This window comes from Archocentrus centrarchus, unplaced genomic scaffold (genome assembly GCF_007364275.1).
Source record: "Archocentrus centrarchus isolate MPI-CPG fArcCen1 unplaced genomic scaffold, fArcCen1 scaffold_55_ctg1, whole genome shotgun sequence".
NCBI classification, from domain to species: domain Eukaryota; kingdom Metazoa; phylum Chordata; class Actinopteri; order Cichliformes; family Cichlidae; genus Archocentrus; species Archocentrus centrarchus.
In genome coordinates this window covers 1480491-1496001 of record NW_022060277.1, presented here as the reverse complement: position 1 = coordinate 1496001, position 15511 = coordinate 1480491, and the positions used below count along the sequence as shown (strand labels likewise).

Here is a 15511-nt window from a genome sequence, read left to right as displayed (position 1 = left end):
GTTACAGTGAAATTGTTGTGGTTACAGTGCAGTTGTGCAGTGTCATGGTTACAGTGAAGTTATTGCAGTGCAATTGTTGCAGTGTCATTTATAGTGAACTTTGGCAGTGCCATGGTTCAGTTGAAGTTATTGCCGTGCATTGTTGCCAGTGTCAAGTGTTCAGTGGAATTTGTGCAGTGTCCATGGTTTACAGTGAAATTATTCAGTGAAGATTATTGCAGTGTCGTGGTTTACAGTCCAAGTTATTGCAGTGTCATGATTGCAGTGAAATTATTGCAGTGTTATGATCACAAGTGCTATGGTTACAGTGGAAATTGTTGCAGTGCACTTATTGCAGTGTCGTGGTTGCAGTGAAATTATTGCAGTGTCATGGTTACAGTGTTATGGTTACAGTGAAATTATTGCAGTGTTATGATTACAGCGTTATGATTAAGAAGTTGTCATTACAGTTTTATGATATAGTGTTACGATTACAGTGAAATGATTAAAGTGTTATGACTGCAGCGATAACGTTACAGCGATTTGGTTACAAAGTTGATTTCAGTGAATTTAATGCAGTGTTATAGTTACAGTGAATATGATTAAAGTGATATGATTAGTATTCTGATTAGTGTATGGTTACAATGATATGATCAGTGTTATTAAAACTTTTTGTCACTGCAATCAATCACTAATTGTGATCTCAATATTGAACAAAGTGATTGTGATTTTTATTTTCACCATAATCCCACAGCCCTAATTAAATGTATAACTCTGAGGTGTGTGTGCATACGTGTTCCTGTTCGTGTGTGTGTGTGTGTGTGGGATTGTGGATAACATGCCAGTCACCTGGTGTATGATGTTGAAGATGGACAGAAGTTCTGTAATCCTGGGTTCCCAATAGGCTGTTTTGTTACAGAAGTTGGTCAGCCTAAAGACGCCTGTGTGGTCAATGTGAGTTAGTGTTAAATTACATTTCACATTTTTTTCATGAACAGCTCCACTTAGATTTAATTATTTCCACTTTTACTTACATTGTTCCAAAAAATTTAAATTGTAAATGTGTACAACCATTCCTATTATCATCATGATCAATCATTAATAAAGATATAAAGGTTCACACAGCTACAAACAGCCTGGACTACGACAGCAGTGACATTTTTACCTGTTCATGATCTGAACTGTTGTATCTTTGTGATTGTTTTCCAGTCTAACTTTAATGAAAGGGATTCTTTTTACATTTTTAACCACGTGGACATCACCATCTATTACCATATTGTGGAGCATGAACAACTCGGGGCACGATTGATTGCTGCCAAGATTGAACCCAAAAGGTAATGATATTATTTTTATCTGAAATGGGTCTTTTTTGTCAAAACAAAATTGCCAGATTTTTAGCTTTGTTTGATTAGGATATGTTAACATTTGATTCTACTATATAACATTTGGCAAATTTTCACAGAGCTCTGATGCTCTCTCCTGGTGTAAGAACACATCCCAGGCACTAGTAGAACAGTGTGGTAGTGTTACTGTTTTGTGTCCCTTGCACTCTCCTGTTTGTTGCTCGCTGTCTCCTGATGCTCTTCCTTTGACTGTCCTCCCTGAGTCTGATTCTGTCAGAGATTTCTTCTGTTAAAGGACAGTTTTTTCTCTCATCTGTCACCAGGTGTGTGCTGATAGAGACTGCTTGACTATTGGATTGTAGTTCTTTTTCTCAGTAATATTGCAGTATGGAAATCTGAATTTACTTCCACTGAAAGCTCTTGATTTTGTCTTCTTTTGTTCTCTGCTCAGCTATGAACACCCTAACGATCAAAGCCCTGATTGCTCTGGGGGGCCCAAAGTTCCTGAAAAACAAACACACAGGGATGTTCAAGATCACTTACACCTACTCTGTTAACTTTGTGGTTAGTACAAAAATGTTGTCTCCGTATGCTTAATGCTGCTGCAAACCTTCAAAAATACTTAGACTGTTACAGGTTAGAAAGATTGTGCGGCTGCTCTAGGTACAGTTAGGTTTCATTATTAATTTGTCATTATGAAGGTGAATAAATAAAGTTATTTCTATCCTGATTCTACTCCTGACCTGAGCAGATTACACAAAGATTTATATTTGTCCGCCTGCGTTTTAGGAAGACAAGACTATTCGCTGGGCATCTCGATGGGACTACATCCTGGAGTCAATGCCTCACACTAACATCCAGTGGTTCAGGTAATCACAGACACTGTCAGTGTTTCAGCAATTTTATTTCCGTACTCTTTTTGTTGTTGACACAGGTACAACTGGTAACTGATAAGTTTCTTTTACAGTTAACGAGTAGTTAGCAAGCTCTTTAATCAGCACTGTTCCCCATGTTAAAGTAACCAGTTCTGTCCATCTGCTGTTCCTTATGTCAGTGGAATGTGGTGAACAATAATACCTTTGGGGGATTTTGTTCTGCATTAATCTGTTACTACATTAAGATGCTCTGGCTCATTTTGTATTCAGTGATTAAGTGTTGCATCACAACTTCCAGAAGGCTAATATGAAGATGAAATTTACAGACAACATTTGATAGTGTCCAAGGAGCATTTCCAGCTCTGGAACCATAGGGGTTTCTTTTTAGATATGTTACTGCACTGAAAGTCATATTATTGTGTTTCTTGTGTTTTGCTCATTGTGTTGCCTAATTTTTCTCATACATCCACTCTTCACTGGATGTCATCCAGTGAAGATGACTGCCTGTTTTGAATGGAATAGATATTTGACAGATGACCACTCCAAAACACATCAAAATACTCACATCTGCTCTACTTTTCTCCCAAGCATAATGAACTCCTTGGTTATTGTGTTGTTCCTGTCTGGAATGGTGGCCATGATCATGTTGAGGACTCTCCATAAAGATATCGCCAGATATAATCAGATGGACTCTGTGGTGAGTCTCTGTTTCTTTAACTGACAGAACTGCTGGTGTTGTGCTGTCCACTGCATTATACCTGAGTTCATAGTTACTAAAATTTTAAAATAACTTTTTACTTTGACTGTCTCTACTACATGATCACACATGTCAGCCATGGCACAACATGACAGAGCTGCATCTGGTGGACATGTGGTAATGTTTGTTGCTGTCATCATAGCTGGTCATCTGTCCTGTTCTACAGGAAGATGCTCAGGAGGAGTTTGGGTGGAAGCTAGTTCATGGAGATGTTTTTCGACCTCCCAGGAAGGGGATGCTGCTATCAGTTTTCCTCGGCTCTGGAACCCAGATCTTCATTATGACCTTTGTCACACTTTGTATGTCTTTGCTACTCCATCCATCCATCCATCCATCCATCCATCCATCCATCCATCCATCCATCCATCCATCCATCCATCCATCCATCCATCCATCCATCCATTTTCTCTCACTTACACTATATTGCCACAAGTATTTCACTCACCATCCAAATCATTGAATCCAGGTGTTCCAGTCACTTCCACAGGTGTATAAACCAGCACCTAGGCATGCAGACTGCTTCTACAAACATCAGTGAAAGAATGGGTCGCTCTCAGGAGCTCAGTGAATGTGTGATACCGTGATACCTGTGCAACAAGTCCAGTCACTACTAAATATTCCACAGTCATCTGTAGGGTCAGTGGATGCTGAGGGTCATAGTGCACAGAGGTCACCAACTTTCTGAAGAGTCAGTCACTACAGACCTCCAACCTTCATCTGGCCGTCAGATCAGCTCAAGAACAGTGTGTAGAGAGTTTTCTTGTTAATGCGTCAGCATACCAAGACATTTGGGACAATTTGATGCTCCCAACTTTGTGGGAACAGTTTGGGGATGGCCCCTTCCTGTTCCAACATGACTGCACACCAGTAAATGGTAAATGGACTACTTCTTATATAGCGCTTTTCTACTCAGTCTGAGCACTCAAAGCGCTTACACAACACGTTTACATTTACCCATGCACACCCATTCATACAAGTTTAATAAGCTAAGTGCTTTAATTATCTAACATTCACACATATTCACACTTCGACGGTTGTGTCGGAGAGCAACTTGGGGTTAAGTATCTTGCCCAAGGATACATTGGCATGTAGCCTGGAGTAGCCGAACCGCTGACCTTCCAATCAGTAGGTGACCTGCTCTACCTACTGAGCTACAGCCACCCCACCAGTGCACAAAGCAGCTCCATAAAGACATGGATGAGCCAGTTTGGTGTGGAAGAACTTGACTGGCCTGCACAGAGTCCTGACCTCAACCTGATAGAACACCTTTGGATGAATTAGAGCAGAGCCTGTGAGCCAGGCCTTCTCTCCAACATCAGTGTCTGACCTCACAGACACTGATGTTGGAGAGAAGGCCTGACCATTCTGGAAGAATGGTCAGAAATTCCCATAAACACTCCTAAACCTGTGGAAAGCCTTCCCAGAAGAGTTGAAGCTGTTACAGCTGCAAAGGGTGGGCCCACATCATATTAAACCCTCTGGATTAAGAATGGATGTTACTCAGATTCATTTTTACTCTGTTTATACTCCACTCTGCATTTAATCATTAGTTATTAGTAATCTCTGTCTCTCCCCCCTCAGCCCCTTCAGCAGATGACTGCCCCCTCCCTGAGCCTGGTTCTGCTGGAGGTTTCTTCCTGTTAAAGGGAGTTTTTCCTTCCCACTGTCACCAAGTGCTGCTCATAGGGGGTCGTTTTGACTGTTGGGTTTTCTCTGTATTATTGTCGGGTCTTTACCCACAATATAAAGAGCTGTAAAGGGGCTGTTTGTTGTGATTTGGCGCTAAATAAATAAAATTGAATTGAATATGTGTGTGAAGGCAGACGAGCGAAAACGTGGCAGTATTTTGTATGTGGATCTGGGTCACTCCTCCAGCTACTGCAGGGGGACACCAAGGTGTTCGCAAGCCAGCCAAGAGATAGAAACTCTCTAACATTCTGGGTCTGCCCCTGGGCCTCTCCCATTAGGACATGACCAAAACACCTCAGCTAGGAATTGTTCAGGAGGCATCTTACTAGGATGCCTGAGGTGGTTCAGGCAGGTCTACTCTGTGGAGGTGAGCAGCTCTACTCTGAGTCACTCCTGAATGGCTAAGCTCTCTGCCCTGTTTCTAAGGGAGAGCCTACCCACCCTTTGTAGGACGCTCATTTCTGTTGCTTGTATTCATAATTTCATTCTTTCTGTCTCTACCGTCTCGTCTTCACACTCAGCTCTGTCTTTACCACAACAAAACGGTACAATCTGTCCAGAAACAAGTCTTTGTTAGTCTCTCTCTCTCTCCTCACTCATGAACAAGACCCCGAGATACTTAAACTCCTACATTTGGAGCAGCAACTCGTTCCCAACCCAGATTGGGCACTCTACCCTTTTCCAAAAGCAATGGCCTCAAGAGCTTATTCATCCTAGTCACTTCAAACTCAGTGGCAAGCTGGAGATCAGGGCTCAAAGAATCACATCATCTGCGAAAAAGCAAAGATGAGATCCTGAGACCACCAACCTGACACCCTCAATCCTCCACCCCTTAGTTGTACCTAGAAATTCTGTCCAAAAAAATCCAATTATAACAGAATCAGTGACAAAGGGCAGCCCTGGCAGAGTCTAGCACCCACTGACTTACTGCCAGCAATTCAAACCAAGCTCTCATTACACTTGTACAGGGATGGGATAGCCTGCAACGTGGGGCTCGATACCCCATACTCCCAAAGTGAAGGTCATCCTTAGATGTCGATAAGATTCCTGCTTCAACTTGATGGTGCCCTTAACCTCTGCAACTCCATGCATGTTCTGCACCTCAGACATGGAGGTGCAGAACATGATCCTCTTGGACTCCATGTCCTCAGCATCCCTCAAAATGATGTCACCAATCTGCCGGTGGTGGGAATTGAGGATCTCACCAACAGGGGCCTCTGCCAGATGTTCCCTGGGCACCCTCATTATGCTGCATTTGTGGAACACCAGGCCTTAAAACGTTGTCATCATAATAACTGTCAATCACAACTTGGTCGCAGTTAATTAAGAACTGAATTTGTGGGATTTTTAATGTTGAAAAATGTGTAGAGGCCTTCAGGCATAAAATACAATGACAAAATAAATGAAAACAAAATTGACATTACACTTTGAAAATATCAAAGTCAAAGAAATCTTTATTATCCTCAGGGGGCAAATCGTTTTGCAGCTAGCAGTGGCTTTAAAACAACAACAAGACACAACTGCAATATGACATTATTAGAGAAATCACAACAATAAGACTGAACATGCATTCATAAGCTTACGTCAGAGGCATTTTAGCATTGATTCACTCATAGATTTAGGATTTTTTACATTTATATAATAACTTTTTGACTTCACCCAGTACATGCATCCACTTATTGAACACAAGTTAAACAGTGGACCTGCTCCATGCAGGCAGTCAGCAGGGCATGCACAATACACTCATCCTTGGCACCAACATTGCAGTATGCCACACACTGCCTGCACATCTTCTCCAGATCAAGTGCAGTTCATGTTTATAAGATGCCAAACTCATGGTGAAATGTTACAGCTCACCACATGCGTCTGGTTTGGTGTTGTACCGTTGTTCTACACAGCTGTATGTGCTAGCACCACAGTAAGCCCACTACTTTACAAAAGCAGAAAACACAATGAAACAGAAAACATATTTTTTTAGAAGATCTCTCGTCCATTTAGTCTTCGCTTGTCTCGGATTCCTTTCTCCGGCCAACCGTGGGGCTCTGATGACATGTGCTGTTGTCCTGTGGGTCCTTCTGGGAACTCCTGCTGGATATGTGGCTGCTCGCCTCTACAAATGTAAGTGGAAAAGAGCAAACAGCTCAGTGTTTGATGCTGGAAAACAAGAGCAAAGGTTTTAGCAGCTGTGCCTCTAACTGCAAATATTATAATCTGGTATTCTGTTTATTATTCTTTTAAAATGATCAGTTTCCATCTTTGGATATAAGTTATTTATAAGTAGTGAAACTTGCCAGCTTTTCAGTTTCATTTTGATGTCTAAATATCTTTTTGTCTTTGCCCTCGTGTTAACTGTCAGCTTTTGGAGGAGAAAAGTGGAAGACCAATGTTCTGCTGACCGCCTTCCTCTGTCCTGGGTATGACTCTAATGACATGCTCACAAACTGAACCCAACTGAAGTTCAGTGATTAACAATGACACAACCACGTTAAGCATTTAAACTCATCCTCTCTGTCACTGCTTAGGGTGGTGTTTGCTGATTTCTTTGTGATGAACTTGATCCTGTGGGGTGAAAGGTCTTCAGCAGCCATGCCCTTTGGGACCCTAGTAGCCATATTGGCTCTTTGGTTCTGTATCTCAGTGCCGCTTACTTTTATAGGAGCATATTTTGGCTTCAAAAAGGCAGTACGTATTCACATATTATTGATATAAATCTTGTGGAATTATTGACGTAAACGTGCTGACACGATGTCATCAGTGCAGTAGTAACAAAGCAGTAAGAGAAACGGTCAAGAGTAATGCACAGGAACACTTTACAGCAGTTACTTATGATATTCAGCTGTCGTCTCAGTCATCACTTAAATATTTCAGTACAGTCCACATTCTGGGGTTTCCTAAACTCCTATGTAATTTTTACTGTCAATAATAATTAGTAATAATAATCATTTAGCGTCCATTTTTACCCGTTTGAATGTTTGACTCTCTCTCTGATTGTTTAAGGGTATCGAGCACCCAGTTCGGACCAATCAGATTCCACGCCAAATTCCAGAGCAGTCCTTCTACACAAAGCCTTTCCCTGGGATCATCATGGGAGGGATCCTGCCTTTTGGATGTATATTTATTCAGTTGTTCTTCATCCTGAACTCTATCTGGTGAGAATGAAGAAAATGCTGTTGGACTGTAATAATTTAAGGAATATAAAATACACCTTTTAGTAATTTTAGTATAAAAAGCTGAGAATGAATTTAAGCCTGTTCAGTCAGAGCTGCCGTGTCCTTAAAGAGTTCAAGTATAGTAGGGTCATTCCATGGAAAACCTGTTTGTCATTGCTTTAGTTAGACTTTGGGGTGGCTGTAGCTCAGTAGGTAGAGCAGGTCACCTACTGATCGGAAGGTCAGGGGTTCGATTCCTGGCTACTCCAGGCTACATGCCAATGTATCCTTGGGCAAGATACTTAACCCCAAGTTGCTCTCCGACCGTTCCGTCGGAGTGTGAATGTGTGTGGATGTTATATAATTAAAAAAAGCACTTAGCTTAGTAAACATGGAAGTGCTTGTATGAATGGGTGTGCATGGGTAAATGTAAAAAACGTGTTGTATAAGCGCTTTGAGTGCTCTGACTGAGTAGAAAAGCACTATATAAGAACTAGTCCATTTACTGCTTTCTTCAAAATGCTCCTTGTATGATGAATACCCTGAAACAACAGTAAATCCTGCTAACTCTTTCACCTGGGTCCTTCCAAATGTGAGAAACCTACCAACCTGCCCCACCCCCCCCTCAGAATCAGCTGATTTTTTTTTTTTTTTTTTGGTATAATAGCTTGATATGTAAAATTTTACCTTCATACTATGAAAATTGTTACAGGCCCTTAAAACAGGGTTGGGTTGTAATTTGGTATTTTTTTAAGCCGCCTTATTTGTCCAATGTTTTTGATTTCTTGTAGCTTTTTAAGTATCGGCGCTCGCCACATTAAATTTTCAGGACAGAGAAACATGTTTAAGCTGTGCTGTGTTTTCTCTGGTCCCTTTATGGATCGCTGCAGTGGATTCATCTCACACCATCTTTATCATCCTGATCACACTGACCTCTGCATCTCCTCATTTACTGCATCCATCAATCTTCTCTGTGGTCTTCCTCTGGCAGCTCCATATTCAACATGCTTCGTCCAATATAACCACGATTTCTCCTCTGCACATGTCCAAAAACCATGTCACTCCTACCACACACCTCATCACTGACATGCTGTCCTCATACACGTCCTGCATCAGCCTCACTTCTCTGCCACTCCTGAGTTCCTCAAACCACAGTTCCTCTCTTGGTAGCCCATCATCTGCTTTCTCTGGATCCACAAAGACACAGTGAAGCTCCTTCTGACCTTCTCTGTTCTTCTCCCTCAGCACTCTCAAAGCAAACATCACATCTGTAGTGCTCTTTCTTTGTATGAAGCCATACTGCTGCTCACTGATCGTCACCTCTCTTCTTAACCGAGCTTCAACAACTCTTTCACATATCTTCCTGGTAGGACTCATCAAATTAATAACTCTGTAGTTACAGCTCTGCACATCATCCTGGTTCTTGAAAATCAGCACCAGTACACTTCTTCAGCTTTCAGGCCCCTCTTCTGTGGAACCAGTTCCCAGCTTGGATTCAGGAGACAGACACCCTCTCTATTTTTAAGATTAGGCTTCAAACTTTCCTTTATGATCAAGCTTATAGTTAGGGCTGGATCTTTGACCTTTGGAACGGGTCCATCAGGGTAGGAAAAAACACTGATGGAAAAACTTTGTCATTCAGTATATCCAGGTGGTCAGCTGACCTCATTGTTATTTTACCAGGTAAAAATGTTTGAGAACTAGTTCTCATTTACAAACATGACCTGGCTGTTGCTGAACATATCGGTGTCCAACTGAAGCAACCAAAGCTTCTGAGATTGTTGTGAGCCTTCTTTAATTTAGCACCTGAGGGCCCAGAGATCACCTGTTGGTTTTTCACCTTCACCCTTGTGTACGCAGTTTTCTCTGGGTTGTCAGAGTTGATGTTAAACTGTATCACTGTTTTGCCTCTTAAAAGTTGCCCTACACGAGTAAATTCTTATTAACCATTTTTTTGTTACTGGAAAATTTGCTTTAACTGGAATTTCCAAATTTATATCATCAACCATTCTAGGGGTTACATTCTTATAACATTTAACATCTATTTTTTTCTTTGCCGCTCTGTATTTGAATATGACCGCAGACTGACGTTGGCATTCCAGTGATGTCTTTTCCCATAAAGGCTAAAGACTCCACGCTCTCCTTTTCTCCAGGTCTCATCAGATGTACTACATGTTTGGCTTCCTTTTCCTTGTCTTCATCATCCTTGTGATCACGTGCTCTGAAGCCACCATCCTGCTGTGTTACTTTCACCTGTGTGCTGAGGTAAATGTAACATTATTATCTTTGTCTTGTAGCAGATTCATGATCTTTTAACCAGTTTTATGGTGAAATTAAGAGATTATGAAAAAGTGCACTTTGTGCTTATATTTACTTTAGACTCCAAGGTATTCATGGGACAGCTGGAATGGTTTCAGTGTAGAAAACTATGAAACGTTGGCTGGAATTTTATTGGTTTGGAAACCAGGCTCTATATGCAGGAGCCCAAATTTATGAAACTGTTTTTGTGTCATTGCATCTAAACTCGATGTTGCTTCTCTTTACAGGACTACCACTGGCAGTGGCGATCTTTCCTGACCAGTGGCTTCACTGCCGTCTATTTCCTGGTTTATGCAGTTCATTACTTCTTCTCTAAGCTCCAGATCACTGGACTGGCCAGCACCATCCTTTACTTTGGATACACCATGATCATGGCTCTCATTTTTTTCTTATTCACTGGTAAGTGTATTTTACATGGAGTCCCCGAACGATGGAGAACAGTAAGGTTTCCAGTCCAGTGACGAGCAGAGGACAGCTTACCATAGCTGGTAATGGAGGAGTCATTGATTTGACCTGAGATGACCTTAAATGAAATGTTGAGTTTTATGTGTGTTATCCCATCTTTTGGGAAAACCCGAGTATAACAGAAAAGGTGAACAGCAGCGTCCTCAGACAGGGAGGAAAACACGTTGTACACAACATCCCAATGCTTGATACCTCATGCTTTTCCCCCACGCTGCACTGCTACACCAGATCTCAGGCTCCCCCACCTGCCTTTCATTAAGTAGGTGGTCACAGCCTTATCAAACTCACATTTTGCTCCATTTAGACTGAAAGACACACCTTCTAATCTACAATTCAGTGACATTAAATGATGTGTGTGTTGCTTAATGGCTTGTACTCACCAGTATCTGTCATGCTGAAGAGCTAAGTGGGCTTATCACCAACCCAGTCTTAATTTTGACAGCAAATTTTGATTTAGTTTTAGTTATAATTTAGTCATCTGAATAGTTTTGGTTTTTGTCCACGAAATCATCATAAGAATTTAGTCGACTAAAATATAAAGACTGTAAAATGTAAATGCTTTTTCTTCAGTTCCCTTGAATTAGTCATTATACACACTTACACAAATTAAACATTTATTAAAAGTTATGGAATATTATTAATAATTTTAACATTAGTGTTTCACCTGCTTCCCACACACCTGATCATTAACACCACCTTACTGAGATAATCGGAGCGTTTTACAGCAGGACGCTCTGAAAGGTACAGGGCAGTGTTCAGGACTAAGATTATAAAGGCTAATCCACCGCGGTGTGGAGATTTTCTCTGAACACAAACTGGGAAAAACACTTTACCCTGCATGACATTAAAATGCTGACCTTTGCATGGAGATCTGGGTGACTGGTTTGCAGATGTCGTTTAAGATTTGTCTGTTTTTACCCGAGATAGTCGCCCCACATGGTTCACACATCGTTTTGTTTGTCACAGTCAAAGGACAAATGTGTCCATACATCGGCTCTTCTCTTTCTCCTGCTGACATTGGTTACATCACTTAGTTCTATCAGAAGGAACGACCAATCACAGGCTAGTTTGGTCTTCCTGGGTTTAGAGCAAATTTGTTCATCTGTGCGTTTGATTGGATGTTTTCCTAACTTGTCCCGCCCTGTCACAAAATTAAATCAGTTCGGATGTTGTCCCTGCCAAGCATTTTTATTCTCATTTTCATTCGTTGACGAAAGTGTCAATTAATTTTATCGTTTTTATCATTTTAGGTAGTTTTTATTTAGTTATCGTCTCGTTATCGTCATGAAAAAAAGGGTCATTGACAAAAACTATGACGAAAATATTTCATCAGCGAAATTAACACTGCACCAAACAGCAAAGTGTGGCTACATCAGATGGTGGATGGCCCTTTTTTTTTAGCTGGCTCAACTAACTAAGACACCTGATCTACTCTACCATGAGGTTTTCTAACTTGATGTTCAATTTTTGTTGGTTTATTTTTGCTGTTCACACCGAGTAGAGTTCATGCGCTCACTACAAGTTACCAAGAGTGATCTCTGATGTTGGAGTTTTCATGAATGCAGCCTGGAAACAGGTTCTTTAGCCAAATAAACTAAACAGGCATATTCTAAATTATGGGATCATTCCAGCAGGTGGAAATAGCTTATGCATATTTTAATTCATGTTTATCAACATGATGTCACAAAGCTTACAGAAGTGTCCTAACCTGCCACAGAAGAATCAGCTGTAATGCTAATGATAGTCTGGGCTCTCTTACCTGTCTGCACAGGTAGTTTTTGCCTGTAAATTGACTGTAGTGATTTACCAAAGATACACAATATTAATTTATTTTATCCAAAGGTGCCAACACTTTTGTTTTGGTGCTGCTTCCAGAGCGCACAATCTATATTTAAAAGAATAACACAAAGTGGTTTGTGTCAGTTTAATGCATTTTAAATTGATGCAGGCCATAAATTATTTTGAAACACTGGTGATAGGACATCTATGTAACCCTTTATTAACCATGTTACTAATGTAGGCCTGGGAGAGCTGTTTCCATGGTAATTAAATGCAAGGACCAGATTAAATATTCATTCTCTCCTACCTGCCGACACACGCAGTTGTTGCACCTGTAAATACTGCAGTATTCGGCCGGACACTTCGACAGAACGTGTCTGTTGCTGCGTTTGGTCGCTCTCACGGCGGAGCCGAGGATTCAGGAGAATCAGAGCAGATGAACCGAGTTCAGACCCGTCAGCGCAGCGAGTAACGCTGGAAGTCAGCAGCATGACTGCGATCGTCGGCGCTGTGACTGTCGGTGTGTTTGAAAGCCGCAGAGCTCCAGCGTGTCGGCCATATTTCTTTGTTCAACACTATGTTCTGTTAGGATTGTGAGCAAATTTCACATGTATGAATATACAGCATAGCAGCTGTAAATGAATGCCCTCCATTAGCGGCCACAGATCCACCAAGGCCCCGTCAGCTGGATCTGTAAAGGTGCTTTTCTGCTTTTTATGAATGCACTTGGCCAGTACCTCAAGACACAGCTACCACAGTACCACTGTAGTTTTACTACTGGAAACTGTATCCATCACTGCTCTCTGGATGCTGCTGCTCGTCTGCACACGCACAGATTTACCCGTTTGTTGGTATTTATATGTAAATCTCTGCTTGGGCTGGTTCCTTCTTATCTGTGTGTAAAAACCACAACCAGTCCAGCCTACACACTCTCTGCTCTACACAATATCATCCAAAGGTTTATCCCCGGAGTCAGAACAGGACTGGGACAAAAGCTTTTTAAATAAAAATAGCTGAAACGGTTCCAGTGGGGAGTTTTAGTCATGTTACAGACAGGAGGTGTGTTGGTCAGTGTGACTGTCTGTAATGTTGTAACTTGATCTGTTGCTGCACGTAGAAACCTTTGGATGAGGTGTGCCTGGTTCTGTAGAGGATGATTCGTGCACCACCCCACGTGTTCTAACTAAAGGTGTTTCCTCTGTCCTCAGGTTCCATCGGCTTCTTTGCCTGTTTCTGGTTTGTTACAAAGATCTACAGCGTGGTCAAAGTGGACTGAAAGAGCCAGAAGCATTTAAGGCCAGGCCCCGTTCCACCGTCAGAGTTCCCCAAACATTAGAACCTCTGATGTTCCGTCTCGCTGTGTGCCTCAGATGTCTGGATGTGAACGTGTGCATACGAAGTTTCTATATCGACAAAGAATCTGACTGACAGGGTCCTAACTGTACAAACTTCTCCCAGGATTCAGATCAGAGGAAGCTTCAGCTTCAGCCTCCACACGTGGACCCGAGGCTGCTTCAGCTATCCTGTGATTTTAGCTTCACGGTCCTGCGCTTCCTGTTTGCATAGACAAATAAAGCTGCGAGGGTGTCAGAGTGGTTGTAATATTCATGTTAAAAGTTAAAATGAAGTATTTCAACCAAATTATGCATAAGTGATTAAAATGTAGGGAGTATATCAGCAGTCTGCTGATTGGATTCATATTCCAGTCCATGATCGCTTCACTTCATATATTTCCATTATTATCAGTGTCAGAGAAAACATTCACAATGGATCCTGGAAAACTGCTTTCTTTAAATATGTGTGAACTCTATGAACATTTGTATCTACGCACATTACTGAACAACACTTTGTTTTTCCTACTGCATCACTATTTATATTTCATTAAAAAGTTGGACCCATATATCTGTTCATGCACTGCTTCCTGCAGAAGAACGCAGGGATAAGGAAGGTTATTTTGGATGAATTTGCAGTGACCCCCTGGACTGGACCTCCTCACTGTTCTTTCCTCCATCCTGGGACTGAGAGCTCCTCACAAGGCAAGAACAAGTTCCCTGAAGGATGCTGGTGCTTTTCAGTCCAGTTAAACAAGCCTCTTGGTTTGGACACTGCCCCTGTGGAGGCTGCTCCACAGCCATCTGCCTTCAGGGTTCCTCACTTTCTGCTGGAAACCAACAAGTTTCAGAGCTGTTGGGCTCAAGACATTCCCACCTTCCTCAGAGGTCTCAGTGGGAATTTGGCTGCTCGCTGGGTTTCTCTGCAGGGTCACTTTCAGCACTACACTACATTACACTACACTACATTACACTACACTACATTATATTACACTACACTACATTACACTACACTACATACACTACACTACATTACACACTACACCTATATACACTACACTACATTATATTACACGACACTACATTATATTACACTACACTACATTACACTACCTACATTACACTACACTACATTACACTACACTACACTAATATTACACTACACTACATTATATTACACTACACTACATTACACTACACTACATTACACTACACTACATTATATTACACTACACTACATTATATTACACTACACTACATTACACTACACTACATTACACTACACTACATTATATTACACTACACTACATTATATTACACTACACTACATTACACTACACTACATTACACTACACTACATTATATTACACTACACTACATTATATTACACTACACTACATTACACTACACTACATTACACTACATTATATTACACTACACTACATTACACTACACTACATTACACTACACTACACTACATTATATTACACTACACTACTGCCTTTTTATGCATCAGAGGATGAGGGAACCCACAAGAGGCGCAGCTCCAACGCACCAAAGCCAGGTGGCGTAAAGATTTGACCCCAAAACACAGGGTTACTAAGGGTTACACAAGTGCCAAGTCATCGTTCAAATACACAATCCAATATTTTAAACACATTCACAGAACAACCTCTCAGACAAAGGACGCCTGTCATAAAACTTGTGTTCATACATGAACAGATGAAGGATTGATTATGTAAACAAACACGTTCACAGTCCCTCAGAGCACAAACGATGACGGCAGAGTTAGTGAACGTCTGTTTCACTTACCAGGGTAACACAC

General features: G+C 41.3%; 1 protein-coding gene across 1 annotated transcript in view; it reads left to right on the top strand.

Moving 5' to 3' along the window:
- The window catches only part of tm9sf2 (transmembrane 9 superfamily member 2), a 37911-nt gene extending 23656 nt beyond the window's left edge, over window positions 1–14255 (top strand). Inside the window, 15 exon segments of the mRNA XM_030725483.1 lie at window positions 804–833; window positions 836–933; window positions 1189–1313; window positions 1774–1810; window positions 1812–1886; window positions 2112–2191; window positions 2786–2894; window positions 3121–3253; window positions 6642–6761; window positions 7000–7057; window positions 7166–7325; window positions 7641–7792; window positions 9946–10057; window positions 10339–10510; window positions 13564–14255. Of these exon segments, the coding sequence (XP_030581343.1) occupies window positions 804–833; window positions 836–933; window positions 1189–1313; window positions 1774–1810; window positions 1812–1886; window positions 2112–2191; window positions 2786–2894; window positions 3121–3253; window positions 6642–6761; window positions 7000–7057; window positions 7166–7325; window positions 7641–7792; window positions 9946–10057; window positions 10339–10510; window positions 13564–13631 (1529 nt within the window). The 3' untranslated portion in view covers window positions 13632–14255.
- The last annotated feature ends 1256 nt before the right edge of the window (window positions 14256–15511 follow it).